General features: G+C 50.9%; 1 protein-coding gene across 1 annotated transcript; it reads left to right on the top strand.

The window, feature by feature from the left end:
• Window positions 1-1,421: 1,421 nt before the first annotated feature.
• Window positions 1,422-9,869, top strand: PLAAT4 (phospholipase A and acyltransferase 4). Its single transcript, XM_023186269.2, has 4 exons — window positions 1,422-1,697; window positions 4,362-4,470; window positions 8,011-8,279; window positions 9,531-9,869. Exons 1-4 carry the CDS (start codon window positions 1,689-1,691, stop codon window positions 9,624-9,626), a joined length of 483 nt encoding a protein of 160 aa, XP_023042037.1. The 5' UTR covers window positions 1,422-1,688; the 3' UTR covers window positions 9,627-9,869.
• Window positions 9,870-11,180: the final 1,311 nt, after the last annotated feature.

Genomic DNA, 11,180 nt, shown 5'->3' with positions numbered 1-11,180 from the left:
TTTAGTAGAGACGGGGTTTCACCATGTTAGCCAGGATGGTCTCGATCTCCTGACCTCGTGATCCGCCCGTCTCAGCCTCCCAAAGTGCTGGGATTACAGGCTTGAGCCACCGCGCCCGGCCTCAACAGTGTTTTGAGGGAAATCCAGAGGCGTGTTAACCTAAACAACAGAAATGGGGTTTTTCTGTTCTGTTTTGCTTTGAGACAGGGTCTCACTCCAGTTGCCCAGGCTAGACTGCACTGGAGCAATCTCAGCTCACTGCAGCCCAACTTCCCGGGCTCAGGCGATCCTCTCATCTCAGCCTCCCAAGTAGCTGAGAGTACAGGCACGTGCCACCATGCCCAACTGATTTTTTTTTTCTATATTTTTAGTAGAGACGTGTCTCGCCATGTTGGCCAGGCTGGTCTTGAACTCCCGGGCTCAAGTGATCCACCTATCTAGGCCTCTGGTTGGGTGTGAAAATATGGACCATTTCTGGCCAGTGGAGAAGGGAACAGGTCATCTGGGGGACAGTGGGAAAGACTTTACTCCCTGAAAAAAAGACTAATGATGAGAATCACCTTTCCCTCCATCTTTTGGGCATAGCCAGGTGAAAATGGGCCACTCAAGGCTGCTACAGCCATGGGAGTCCCTGCAGGGCAACAAGTGCAGACCCAGGACCAGTGCAATGGAGACAGCCTGTGGAGTCCTTGGTGACCTTGGTGAGTCACTAGACCCAACCTGAGTCACCCTCTTCCTGCCTTTCTGTTACCGAGACAATGGGTGTCCAGGCTGTTGAAGCCCCTTTGTGTTTAGTTCTGCTTCTTACACCCAAATGCATTTTAATGGGGCTATGAGCTCCTGGACTCCACATGGTCTAAGGTAGCCCTCACCTCCAGGGCATCCCCATGGCATGAAGCACCCCCTCTGGCCTTTCCCCAAGACTTCTCCCAAGACTTCTGGTCCAATATTTTCTGGGTGTCGCTACAAGACAATGTCCTATACGGTGCCCTGGGGATTGACATCTCCCTGCCTCCAAATGCCTCCCCTTCCTGGAGTAGGAAGAGTTGCCCAGAATTCTTGTTAGAAGAGACCTTTATTTTGGCCAAGTTCTTGTTAGAAAAGACCTTTATTTTGGCTCACACCTGTAATCTCAGCACTTTGGGAGACCGATGGGGGCCAGATCACAAGCTCAAGAGATTGAGACCATCCTGGCCAACGTGGCAAAACCCCATCCCTTCTAAAAATGGAAAAATTAGCTGGGGATGGTGGCAGGTGCCTGTAATCCCAGCTACCCAGGAGGCTGAGGCAGGAGAATCACTTGAAACCAGGAGGCAGAGGTTGCAATGAGCCCATATCACACCATTGCACTTCAGCCTGGGTGACAAAAGCGAAACACTGTCTCAAAAAAATAAAAAGAAGACACCTTTATTTCTCAAGCAGGAGCAGAAATTTAGGGCTCCCCTTCGACTCCGGCTGCTCCCAAGGTGGCTTTAAAGCACCAATGAGTCCATGACTTGTGTAAGAAATGATTAGTCCTTTCATCTAGAGAAATAGCTCCCTTTTAAACAGTTGTCTCTCTTAAACAGTATTTACTATTTGTATGAGGTTGAAACAGTGTCAAAAGGAAAGTAAAAGTGAAATTCTGTCCTTCAGCATAAAAGCTGATCCACAAATAGCGGAGCACCAGACCTCACCTTGGCTTGGAGATGGCTTCGGTAAGTTTCCCGGGACTTTGCATTACTGACTCTGCAGCAGTTGGGCAGCTCCCCCTAGGAAAGGCCTCAGTCCGGGCTCCTGGCCTTGGGCACACAGCTCCAGAGCTCGTCTTTAGAAGGCTGGCATGGAAAACTGTATTTGTCTTTTAAAAGTGCATCTGCCTGGCTGGACAGGGAGTCCTCTGGGCAGAATCCACCTCCTCTGTGTACCTGGCACAGTGCGGGGAGCCCAGGACTCCCATGTAGTAGAGGGTTGTGGGGTGCCGGATGTCAAGTCTACCTCAGCCTGAGGAGAAGCCAGAGTGTGGGCAGGTGGGGGACTCTGGGTTGTGGGAAGCAAGCAAATCCCAACATCATCTGCTTCTGCCGTGACGGGAGCTTAGTCCCTTCTCAACCCCAAACGATGCTTTCTCTCTCCTCGTTCCTCTGTGGCATCATCCGGCCTTATAAGGTGCATTCTAATCTCAGCAGTGTTCTGAATACTGAAATTTCTCCTCCTGTCAGCCCAGATGTACCCACTGGCAGAAGCTCTAGGGAGAGCAGGCTGACCTTAGTAGTGTGCAACTGAAAAGGAACAGCAGGGCTCAGGCTATTACTAGAAACAAAACCATTCCAGGAAAGAGTCCTGCAAATTCTGGAAGGCAGCCCACCCACCAGCACCACCTGATTCTGGGGAAGGCCTTTATTGCGCCACAACACAAACAGGCTTTTCACAGGGAGCCTCTTCCTTATTTAGGCCAAAGCTCATGTTTCACGGCCACCAGCTGAGGCTGCCAGTGCCTTGACTGTGGTTTTAGACATTTAGCAGTACCATTAAAAGCCCCTCTCTCTCCCCACATGGAGACCATCTCTGGGTCCTGCAGTGCCCTGAGGCACAGAGGAGGAACTGGGCAGGAGTCCTGGCCCTGCTCCTTTCCCCGCCCTCTTCCTTGTCTATTTCCTTTGCCCCATTCTATGCCAGGCCCTTCACTGGATCCTGGAGGTGCAGGGAGGGAGGGAGGGAGGAGGGAGGAGCACACAGGATCCTGCCTGCCTGGAGCTCACAGCCCAGAGGGGCACAGGCAGGCACAGGGAGTTGCAGCTCAACCTGACCACTGCAGGGGGCAGCAGAGGCCCCCAGGGACCCAGGGCCTGGAGTGGGGTGGCGAGTCAGCTGAGCCAGGCTGGGACCATCAGGGCAGCCTCTCAGGTGAGGGGGTTTGAGGGAGGGGAAGAGGAAGAGTGGCTGCAGGGAAGTGACGGAGGCAGGGAGACCCGGATGTGCAGAGCAGCAGAGGCTAGAGCCAGGGCTGTAGTGAGGGGCTGGAATGTCACTCAGTGGGCCTATGGGTGCAGAGCCCAGGGAGGGAGGAGGGTGAGGAAGGGCCAGTCAGGAAGGGCCTGGGAGCTGCCCACAGGGTGTGTCCTGGGCCCTGAGGTCAGAGAAAGGTCATGGCCAGATGTGCCCTTGGGAAGGCCGCCATGGGTTCTGAGGGGTTGGATACGGAGTGGCAGGGACAGGGGGCGGGGGCTGGTCAGGGGGCTGGGGGGGGTCACAGAGGCAGACACGGGGCTGCCTGAACCAAGTCTGTGGATGGGATATTGACAAGGACACCAACCAGGAGAAGCTTCTGGAGTCCACACTGATTGGTTTTAGTGACTGAATATTGGCGTGAGGAAGAGGACAAAGGAGAGCAGACCCCAGGTCTATGATGGGACATCCTGGGATGAGGGAGAAGGAGGCTGTCACCCACTGAGGACAGGCATAGAGAGGGCAAAAATGGAGAAAACCTTCGATGATGAGGCTGCTATGCCCTGGGGCAAGACATGGAGAAGTGGGAAGGAGGTGAGGAAGGGGAAGAAGGTGGGCGAGACAGGAACCAGCATGAGGGGTGTGCAGGGAAGACCCAGCTTGGCCTCCTTCCAGCTGAGTGTTCTCAGGCAAGCCTCTCCACCTCTCTGATCCTCAGTTTCCCCAGCTGTGTCATGGGATGATCATGCCTTCCCCTGGGGCTGTGGAGAGGGTGCAGTTATTGTAGGACAAGTTCCCACAGAGGCCTGTTCTGTGAGTGCAGAGTTCCCTCACTGCTGGGAGCTGGGGGGCGCTTAAGACCCCACTCAGGTCCCAGCAGGATGCTGTGAGCTCCTGTCTCCCAGGGCATCATCTCCAGGAGATAGGTGTCCTCAGGCTGGATGGGGTAGGGTCTGAGGAGGAGGTGGCTCTTGGGGCCGTGGAGAGGCACAGGGAAGGAGGAGTGATGAGGAACTGAGGGTCAGTCTGCAGAGGGTGGAGAGCTCAAGACTCACCTTCCCAGCCTTGCTCCTGGCCTCAGTGAAGGTGCTGGTCCATGCAGGCTCTTGAGTCGGCCTGCTGAGGGGCACATGTACAATGCACCCATGCACATACATCCGCATCCTCAGCATGCACACACACAGCACACACGCGCCACACACGCGCCCAGACGGTCCTTCTCTCTCCCATCCCACAAGATAATTCTCCAGACTTTCAGCCCCCAGTGCCCCCACTGAGGAGAGCCTCTAAAAGTGACAGCAGGGCTGGGGATCTCATGGGGGCTAGAAGCTGATGAACATCAGCAAGGCGTCTCCAGGATGAGCTGCAGCTCCCCCAGCCAGGGTCTCTTGCCTAGAAGGCCGTATACTCCATCTCTGGCTTTTCTGTTGCAGCCACAGCAGGAGCTCAAACCGGGAGACCTGATTGAGATTTTCCGCCTTGGCTATGAGCACTGGGCCCTGTATATAGGAAATGACTATGTGATCCATCTGGCTCCTCCAGGTAAGGACTGATGAATATATAATTTTCAAAATATTTGTTAAAAGGATGATGAGAGGGCCGGGTGCGGTGGCTCATGCCTGTAATCCCAGCACTTTGGGAGGTTGAGGCAGGCTGATCGCCTGAGGTCAGGAGTTCGAGACCAGCCTGACCAACATGGAGAAAGCCTATCTCTACTAAAAATACAAAATTAGCCGGGCGTGGTGGCACATGCCTCTAATCCCAGCTACTCAGAAGGCTGAGGCAGGAGAATCACTTGATCCCGGGAGGCGGAGGTTGCAGTGAACCGAGATCGTGCCATTGCACTCCAGCCTGGGCAACAAGAGCAAAATTCCATCTCAAAAAATTAAAATAATAATAACAATAAGATAATGAGAGCCACTGAAAGACTGTTAAGAAAGGGAAACTTGGGTTAGGAGACACATTCTTCTTCAAGGATGCCTGATGAGATTGTACACACATATGTCCCAGGGAGTAGACACAGTGCCTTCCATAGGTTCTGGCAGAATAGGAGAAGAGACCATTGCCTCCCGCAGCAAAGCTGGGCTGCTTCAGCATTGGGATCGCTCTAGCTCAAAGTCAGTTAACTTAGCATGCAGAATCTCATACGACTTAAACCAGCCAGGTTTCTTAGGTCTTAAAGAAGAAAGTTTCTCAAAAGGATCAATGTTTCTCCGTGCTAGATCCTTTGCCTCATATGTTTTCATAGAACCAGGTGTCTTGATATTACGTACTTAATTGCTCCTTAATGGGAGCAATTCTCACAGGTTTATACATTTTTTAAAAATTCTCATACAAATGCACAGTAAGCAATACCAATGATTTATTTAACTCATTAACAACAGAAGCAGCAAGATGACATAGCCAGTTAAAAGCAGAATGAAGGAAACATATGTATGGATAGTCAATGAAAGGGGAAAAAAACGAATGCAGAGGACAGGCACAGTGGCTCACTCCTATAATCTCAGCACTTTGGGAGGCCAAGGAAGGCGGATCACTTGAGGTCAGGAGTTCAAGACCAGCCTGGCCAACATGGTGAAATCCCATCTCTACTAAAAACACAAAAATTAGCTGGGGGTGGTGGCAGGCATCTGTAATCCCAGCTACTTAGGAGGCTGAGGCAGGAGAATTGCTTGAACCCAGGAGATGGAGGTTGCAGTGAGCCGAGATCCTGAGACGGTGCCACTGCACTCTAGCCTAGGTGACAGAGCAAGACATTGTTTCAAAAAACAATAACAACAAAAATGCAGAAATGAGACAATGAGACTGCCAAATTAGGTAGGTGCAGGCAAGTTCACATTCTCTAAGGCAATGCCACTACATAACTCTTGATGTTCTCTTTTCACCAAGCATTTACACTGTCACTGGACAAAAACCATTCCCATCACTATCAGAGCAAGACATTTGCATCTTATCAGTTTTCTCCAACCTATCATCTCCCAGGCAGGATTCTAAAAATGCCTGAATTGAGGAAAATAGTAAATCAAACCCACGTAATCCAGATGACCTTCAGGGACCTTGTAAGACAAAGCATGGCAATGAAGACACATGGTCCTTTTGGTGTCTAACCTGCAGGATGTAAAGAGGCTTTTTTTTTTTTTTTTTTTTTTTGAGGCACAGTCTTGCTCTGTCACCAGGATGGAGTGCAGTGGCGCAATCTCAGCTCACTGCAACCTCCACCTCCCAGGTTCAAGCGATTCCCCTGCCTCAGCCTCCCGAGTAGCTGGGACTACAGGCACACGCCACCACACCCAGTTAATTTTTTGTATTTTAGTAGAGATGGGTTTCACCACGTTGGCCAGAATAGTCTCGATCTCCTGACCTTGTGATCCGCCTGCCTTGGCCTCCCACAGTGCTGGGATTACAAGCATGAGCTAACACGCTCAGCCGTAAACAGGCTTTTTTAAGACAATTTTTCTTTCTTTCTTTTTTTTTTTCCTCTGAGACGGGGTCTTACTCTGTCTCCTAGGCTGGTGTGCAGTGATGTGATTACGACTCACTGCAGCCTTGACCTCCCCGAGCTCAGGCCAGGTGATCCTCCCACATCAGCCTTCTGAATAGCTGAGACGACAGGCATGCGCCACCACGCGCAGCTAATTTTTGTGTTTTTTGTAGGGACAGGTCTCGCCATGTTGTCCAGGCTGGTCTCGAACTCCTGAGCTCAAGTGGTCCACCTGTTTAGGCCTCCCAAAGTGCTGGGATTACAGGCATGAGCCAGCCACTGTGCCCAGCCAACAGGATTTTCTTAAGTGGGTTCTAAGTGCAAACATCAGCCTTGAGATTAGAAATGGGGCAAGAGAAGTAACACACCTAATTATTGTGCGCATTAGGTACTATCCCTTTTAATAAAAATAACACCTGGAGTCACTATATAATGCAATTGGGGTTCCATTGGTTGACAGCTCTTCTGTGTACCTCTCTATGTGCCTAGAACTGTGCCAGATTGTAGGACAGAAGACACTTTACAAAGGATTCCCTCAACGTCAGCTCAGTGCAGTGGAAGGAACCTGCCCTTTGGGGCTTAAGAGAAGCAGTTTCACATCCTGATTCTAGGACTTTTCTTTTTTTTTTTTTTTTGAGACGGAGTCTCGCTCTGCTGCCCAGGCTGGAGTGCAGTGGCCGGATCTCAGCTCACTGCAAGCTCCGCCTCCCAGGTTTACAACATTCTCCTGCCTCAGCCTCCTGAATAGCTGGGACTACAGGCGCCCGCCACCTCGTCTGGCTAGTTTTTTGTATTTTTTAGTAGAGACGGGGTTTCACCGTGTTAGCCAGGATGGTCTCGATCTCCTGACCTCGTGATCTGCCCGTCTCGGCCTCCCAAAGTTCTGGGATTACAGGCTTGAGCCACCGCACCTGGCCTAGGACTTTTCATAGCATGGAAAAGTCTCATGATATCTCTCTCAGCCTGATACTGGTTTTTAAATTAAGATGATAGTATTTTCCTTAAAAGTTAAAAAGGAAATTAAATTAGGAAGTATGTGTAATAGCACAGCATGGTAACTGAAACAGTGGGTACTAAACGAAGTGGCTCTTTTTCCGAAACACGAGTGTACAAAGCTGAACAGGTAATAAATATGCTTTACCATCATTGCTTATAATGATGAAAATTTTTCCAATACCTAAATGACAGGGGATTGGCCACAGAAGTGATACACATGCATAGCATGGAATATGGTAGCAGCCACTGGCAATCATGACATTCACTGACTTGAACAAACATTCACACCTTATTTGATTAAAAAAGAGAGAGCAAAATCTATTAGCTGGGCGTGGTGGCCGGCTCCTGTAGTCCCACCACTCAGGACCTGAGGCAAGAGAATGGCGTGAACCCGGGAGGTGGAGCTTGCAGTGAGCTGAGACCGCGCCACTGCACTCCAGCCTGGGCGACAGAGCGAGACCCTGTCAAAAAAAAAAAAGCAAAATCTGTGAATCCTCCAATCACATTTGTGAAAGGATAAACAGCAGTAGTTCCCTAGTGGAGATTTCAAGCCCTTCTCTCCCTACTTCACCTTCCCCTGCCAGTGATAGTGCCTCTGATTGCAGATGGGTACCCCGTGGCTAGCTCCTCCAGTGCCTTATCAGTCCTGGGCAGCATTGCAGTGGTGAAACAGGAGCTCCTGAGAGATGTTACAGGAGGCTGTCACTATCAGGTCAACAACAGCTTGGACCATAAGTATGAACCACGGCCCGTGGAGGTGATCATCAGTTCTGCCAAGAAGTTGGTTGGTCAGAAGATGAAGTACGATATTGTGAGCCGGAACTGTGAGCACTTTGTCACCAAGCTGAGATATGGCAGGTCCCACTGTCAACAGGTAAGGACCTCTCTGGATAATCCATCTCCCCTGGGGAGGTCTGCTTGGGGCTGGACTCACTGGGCTATGCAACCAGGCGATCACCATGAATGATGCAAACGCAGCCTCTTGGAGACCCACTGACTGAGAGTCAGGACCTCTGAGCTCCAATGCCAGATCTGCTTCTAATCCACAGCGGGTCTTTGGACAGGTCCCTTCCCCTCCAGGCCTCTCCATGTGCAGAGTGGGTGGATGGAGGACCTCTGAGGATCCTTCCCCTCTAAACCCTATCCTGAAAATGACTCCTGAAGTTCTGGGGGTCATCAGGAGAATCTGGGCCAACCCAGGACCGTGACAGGTCCCGCAACCCCCCAAAGAGCACTTAGGCAAGGGACGCTCAGGGTCCATGGACCTATGTAAGAGCTCAAGGACATTTGTGTGTAAGATCTGCAGCCTCCATCCCTTGCCTCTTCATAGTCTTTCACATTTGTTGCCCCAAAACACACAACTAATAAGTGGCAGAACCAGGATTGAAACCCCAGCTGTCCTTTCTAGAGTCTCTGCCTGTGATGCCTACCGTGTAGCAGCTCAGGGCCCCTGGCCTGCGGGACTGAATGGATGCACGTCCTTGATGAGAGGGGGATGATGGCAGGAGGAGAGGCTTTGGGGAGGGAAATCGAGAGTTTGGCGTGGCATGTGATGTCTGAGGTACCCATTAGAAGCCCAGGTGGAGATAAGGCATGGTGTTGGAGTTTAGGCTGAAGTAGAGCTGGAGATGGAAGTTTCCAGGCTGCAGTTGGGAATAGTACACAGTGACCCCAGGGCACGCATATGGCCATGGCCTCCCTAAGTCTCCCCTCAGCTTCTGTCACAGCCCTCCCTGTGCAACGGTGTAGCTCAAGGAGGACTCAGACTGCAAAACAGTCCCCAGTCTGGTCCCTGGAGCTCTGGCCCTAGGAAGTGAGGCACACACCTTCTTCCTCACCCCAAATCCGAACAAATGTCCTCACCTGGAAGCTCTCTCAAAAGGATCTCATGGGCACATTCTAAGGACAAGCCCAGATAAACCCAACACCAAGAAGTGGTCACAGCCCAGAAAATGGAGTCCCTGGGGATACAGCCAAGTCAGCTGGGAGAGAAGAGAGGAGACGCCAGGCCGTCGTAGGGGAAGCAGGAGAGAGGGGAGAGGGGGAGGAGTTCCAGGCCCTTGGGAGGGAGAAAGTGCCAGCCTGGCTTGCTGCGAACGCTCAACAAAAGCTGCTTGCTTTGCAGGTGGAAAATGCCATGACTGACGTCGGTGTGGTGGCTACAGTTGGTGCGGTGGTGATGACTGGAATGGCTTTGCTGGGTGCTCTTTTGCGATTATGAAACGCTAAAAGTGACAGCCTGAAGCAGCCACAAAATCCTGTGTTAGAAGCAGATATGGGGGTCCCAGTGGAGACGTGGGGGTCCCAGGCCTCCCCTACACCTCCAGCAGCCTGACCCTCGTGCTCTGTCTCAGGCTCTCTCTAGATCCTTTCCTCTGTTTCCTTCTCTCGCTGGTGAAAGTATGATCTAATTGAAACAAGATTGAAGGATCAATAAACAGCCATCTGCCCCTTCAGAAAGGAATTCTACCATGTTTTTATAGACTTCTGAATCACAAAGGAGGAAAGTAACATTGAGTGAACACCCACTGGATGGTTCCAGCAATTTCCAGCTGGGTGACTTTAGAGAAGACTCTTGATTCTCTGAAACTCAGTTCTTCCATGTCAGGTGATGTCAGGAGGATCACCTAAGATAATGCATACACGACACCCAGCCCCATGTCTGGTATGTAACAGATGTTCAGTGAATTGTCTTCATCATTCTACACAGACATAACATTGACATAATTGCATGTCATTAATTTTACTCTCAGGGAGGTAAAAAAAAAAAACGTAATTACCTCCCGGTATAGTCTCATGTGGTGCTTAAATCCACTCACAACACCTACGCATGTACCAGCATCTTCCCAGTTCCCTTCCTCAGCTGGCCCTCTTTTTAGAAAGTTTTTTGTTTTTTTTTTTTTAGCTCAAAGGTCTGAGTTCTCACCCACCTGTGACTACTAGATGGAGTAATATTCTTTCCAGGCCCAAATTGCCATGGCTTAAGCTGGTCCTGGGTGGAATGCTGAGAATTAGCTACCTCTAAATCTCCCTCCACTACTTCCAGCATGTCCTGGGTGTGGCTCCGGAAGTGCCCAGCTCCCCATGTTTCTGTGCTTCCTCACTCCAGCCTCTACCACCAGTGACCCTACTCAGTGGCCACTTCCATGGTGGTCACTGCAGCCACCACCACTCTGCCTTCAGGACTGAGGACATCACCCTCCCCTGGGTTGTACTTTTTCATGCGTGAGGGAGCTGGTTGGTCCCTTAATTCACCAACACAGTGGAGACCAGGCTGTAATGATTAACGAGACTCCCCTGGAAGCTCAGGGCTATTGGAAGGTTGAAGAACAAAGAGAATAACTTATCATTGCTACAATTAGAGGGGGCTCTGCTTAGATTCCTGGCTGAAATACCAGGCTCCATTTGGGGATTGCAGAAGCATCCATGCCTGCCTTGCTCCAGGGCTCCCTCCACATCAGAGGGCCCAGCTGCTCTACCCAGAGTCCAGGTCTAAAAACCAGAAGGCACAGCAAGAGAAGAAGGCTTTCTCACTTCTTGTGATCTAAGGCTCACCTCCCCAGATTTCACTGCCTGCCCAGGATCAATCGTTCCAGTGTGCCGGACAATGGGAACATCCAGGCCCTTCCAAGGTGTGCTTGACCTCCATGTCTAGGTCAGATCCCCGTTAGGAGTCTCAGATGTCCATATGTCTGCACTTCATGTGATTCTCACAGTTGCAGTGAACACTGATCCATATGGTTATTTTACTAATGTGCCTTTCCCTGCCAGTATT

The sequence above is a fragment of the Piliocolobus tephrosceles genome, chromosome 13, assembly GCF_002776525.5.
Source record: "Piliocolobus tephrosceles isolate RC106 chromosome 13, ASM277652v3, whole genome shotgun sequence".
NCBI lineage: Eukaryota > Metazoa > Chordata > Mammalia > Primates > Cercopithecidae > Piliocolobus > Piliocolobus tephrosceles.
The sequence above is the reverse complement of the archived record's forward strand: the minus strand, read 5'-3'. Positions and strand labels throughout refer to the sequence as shown.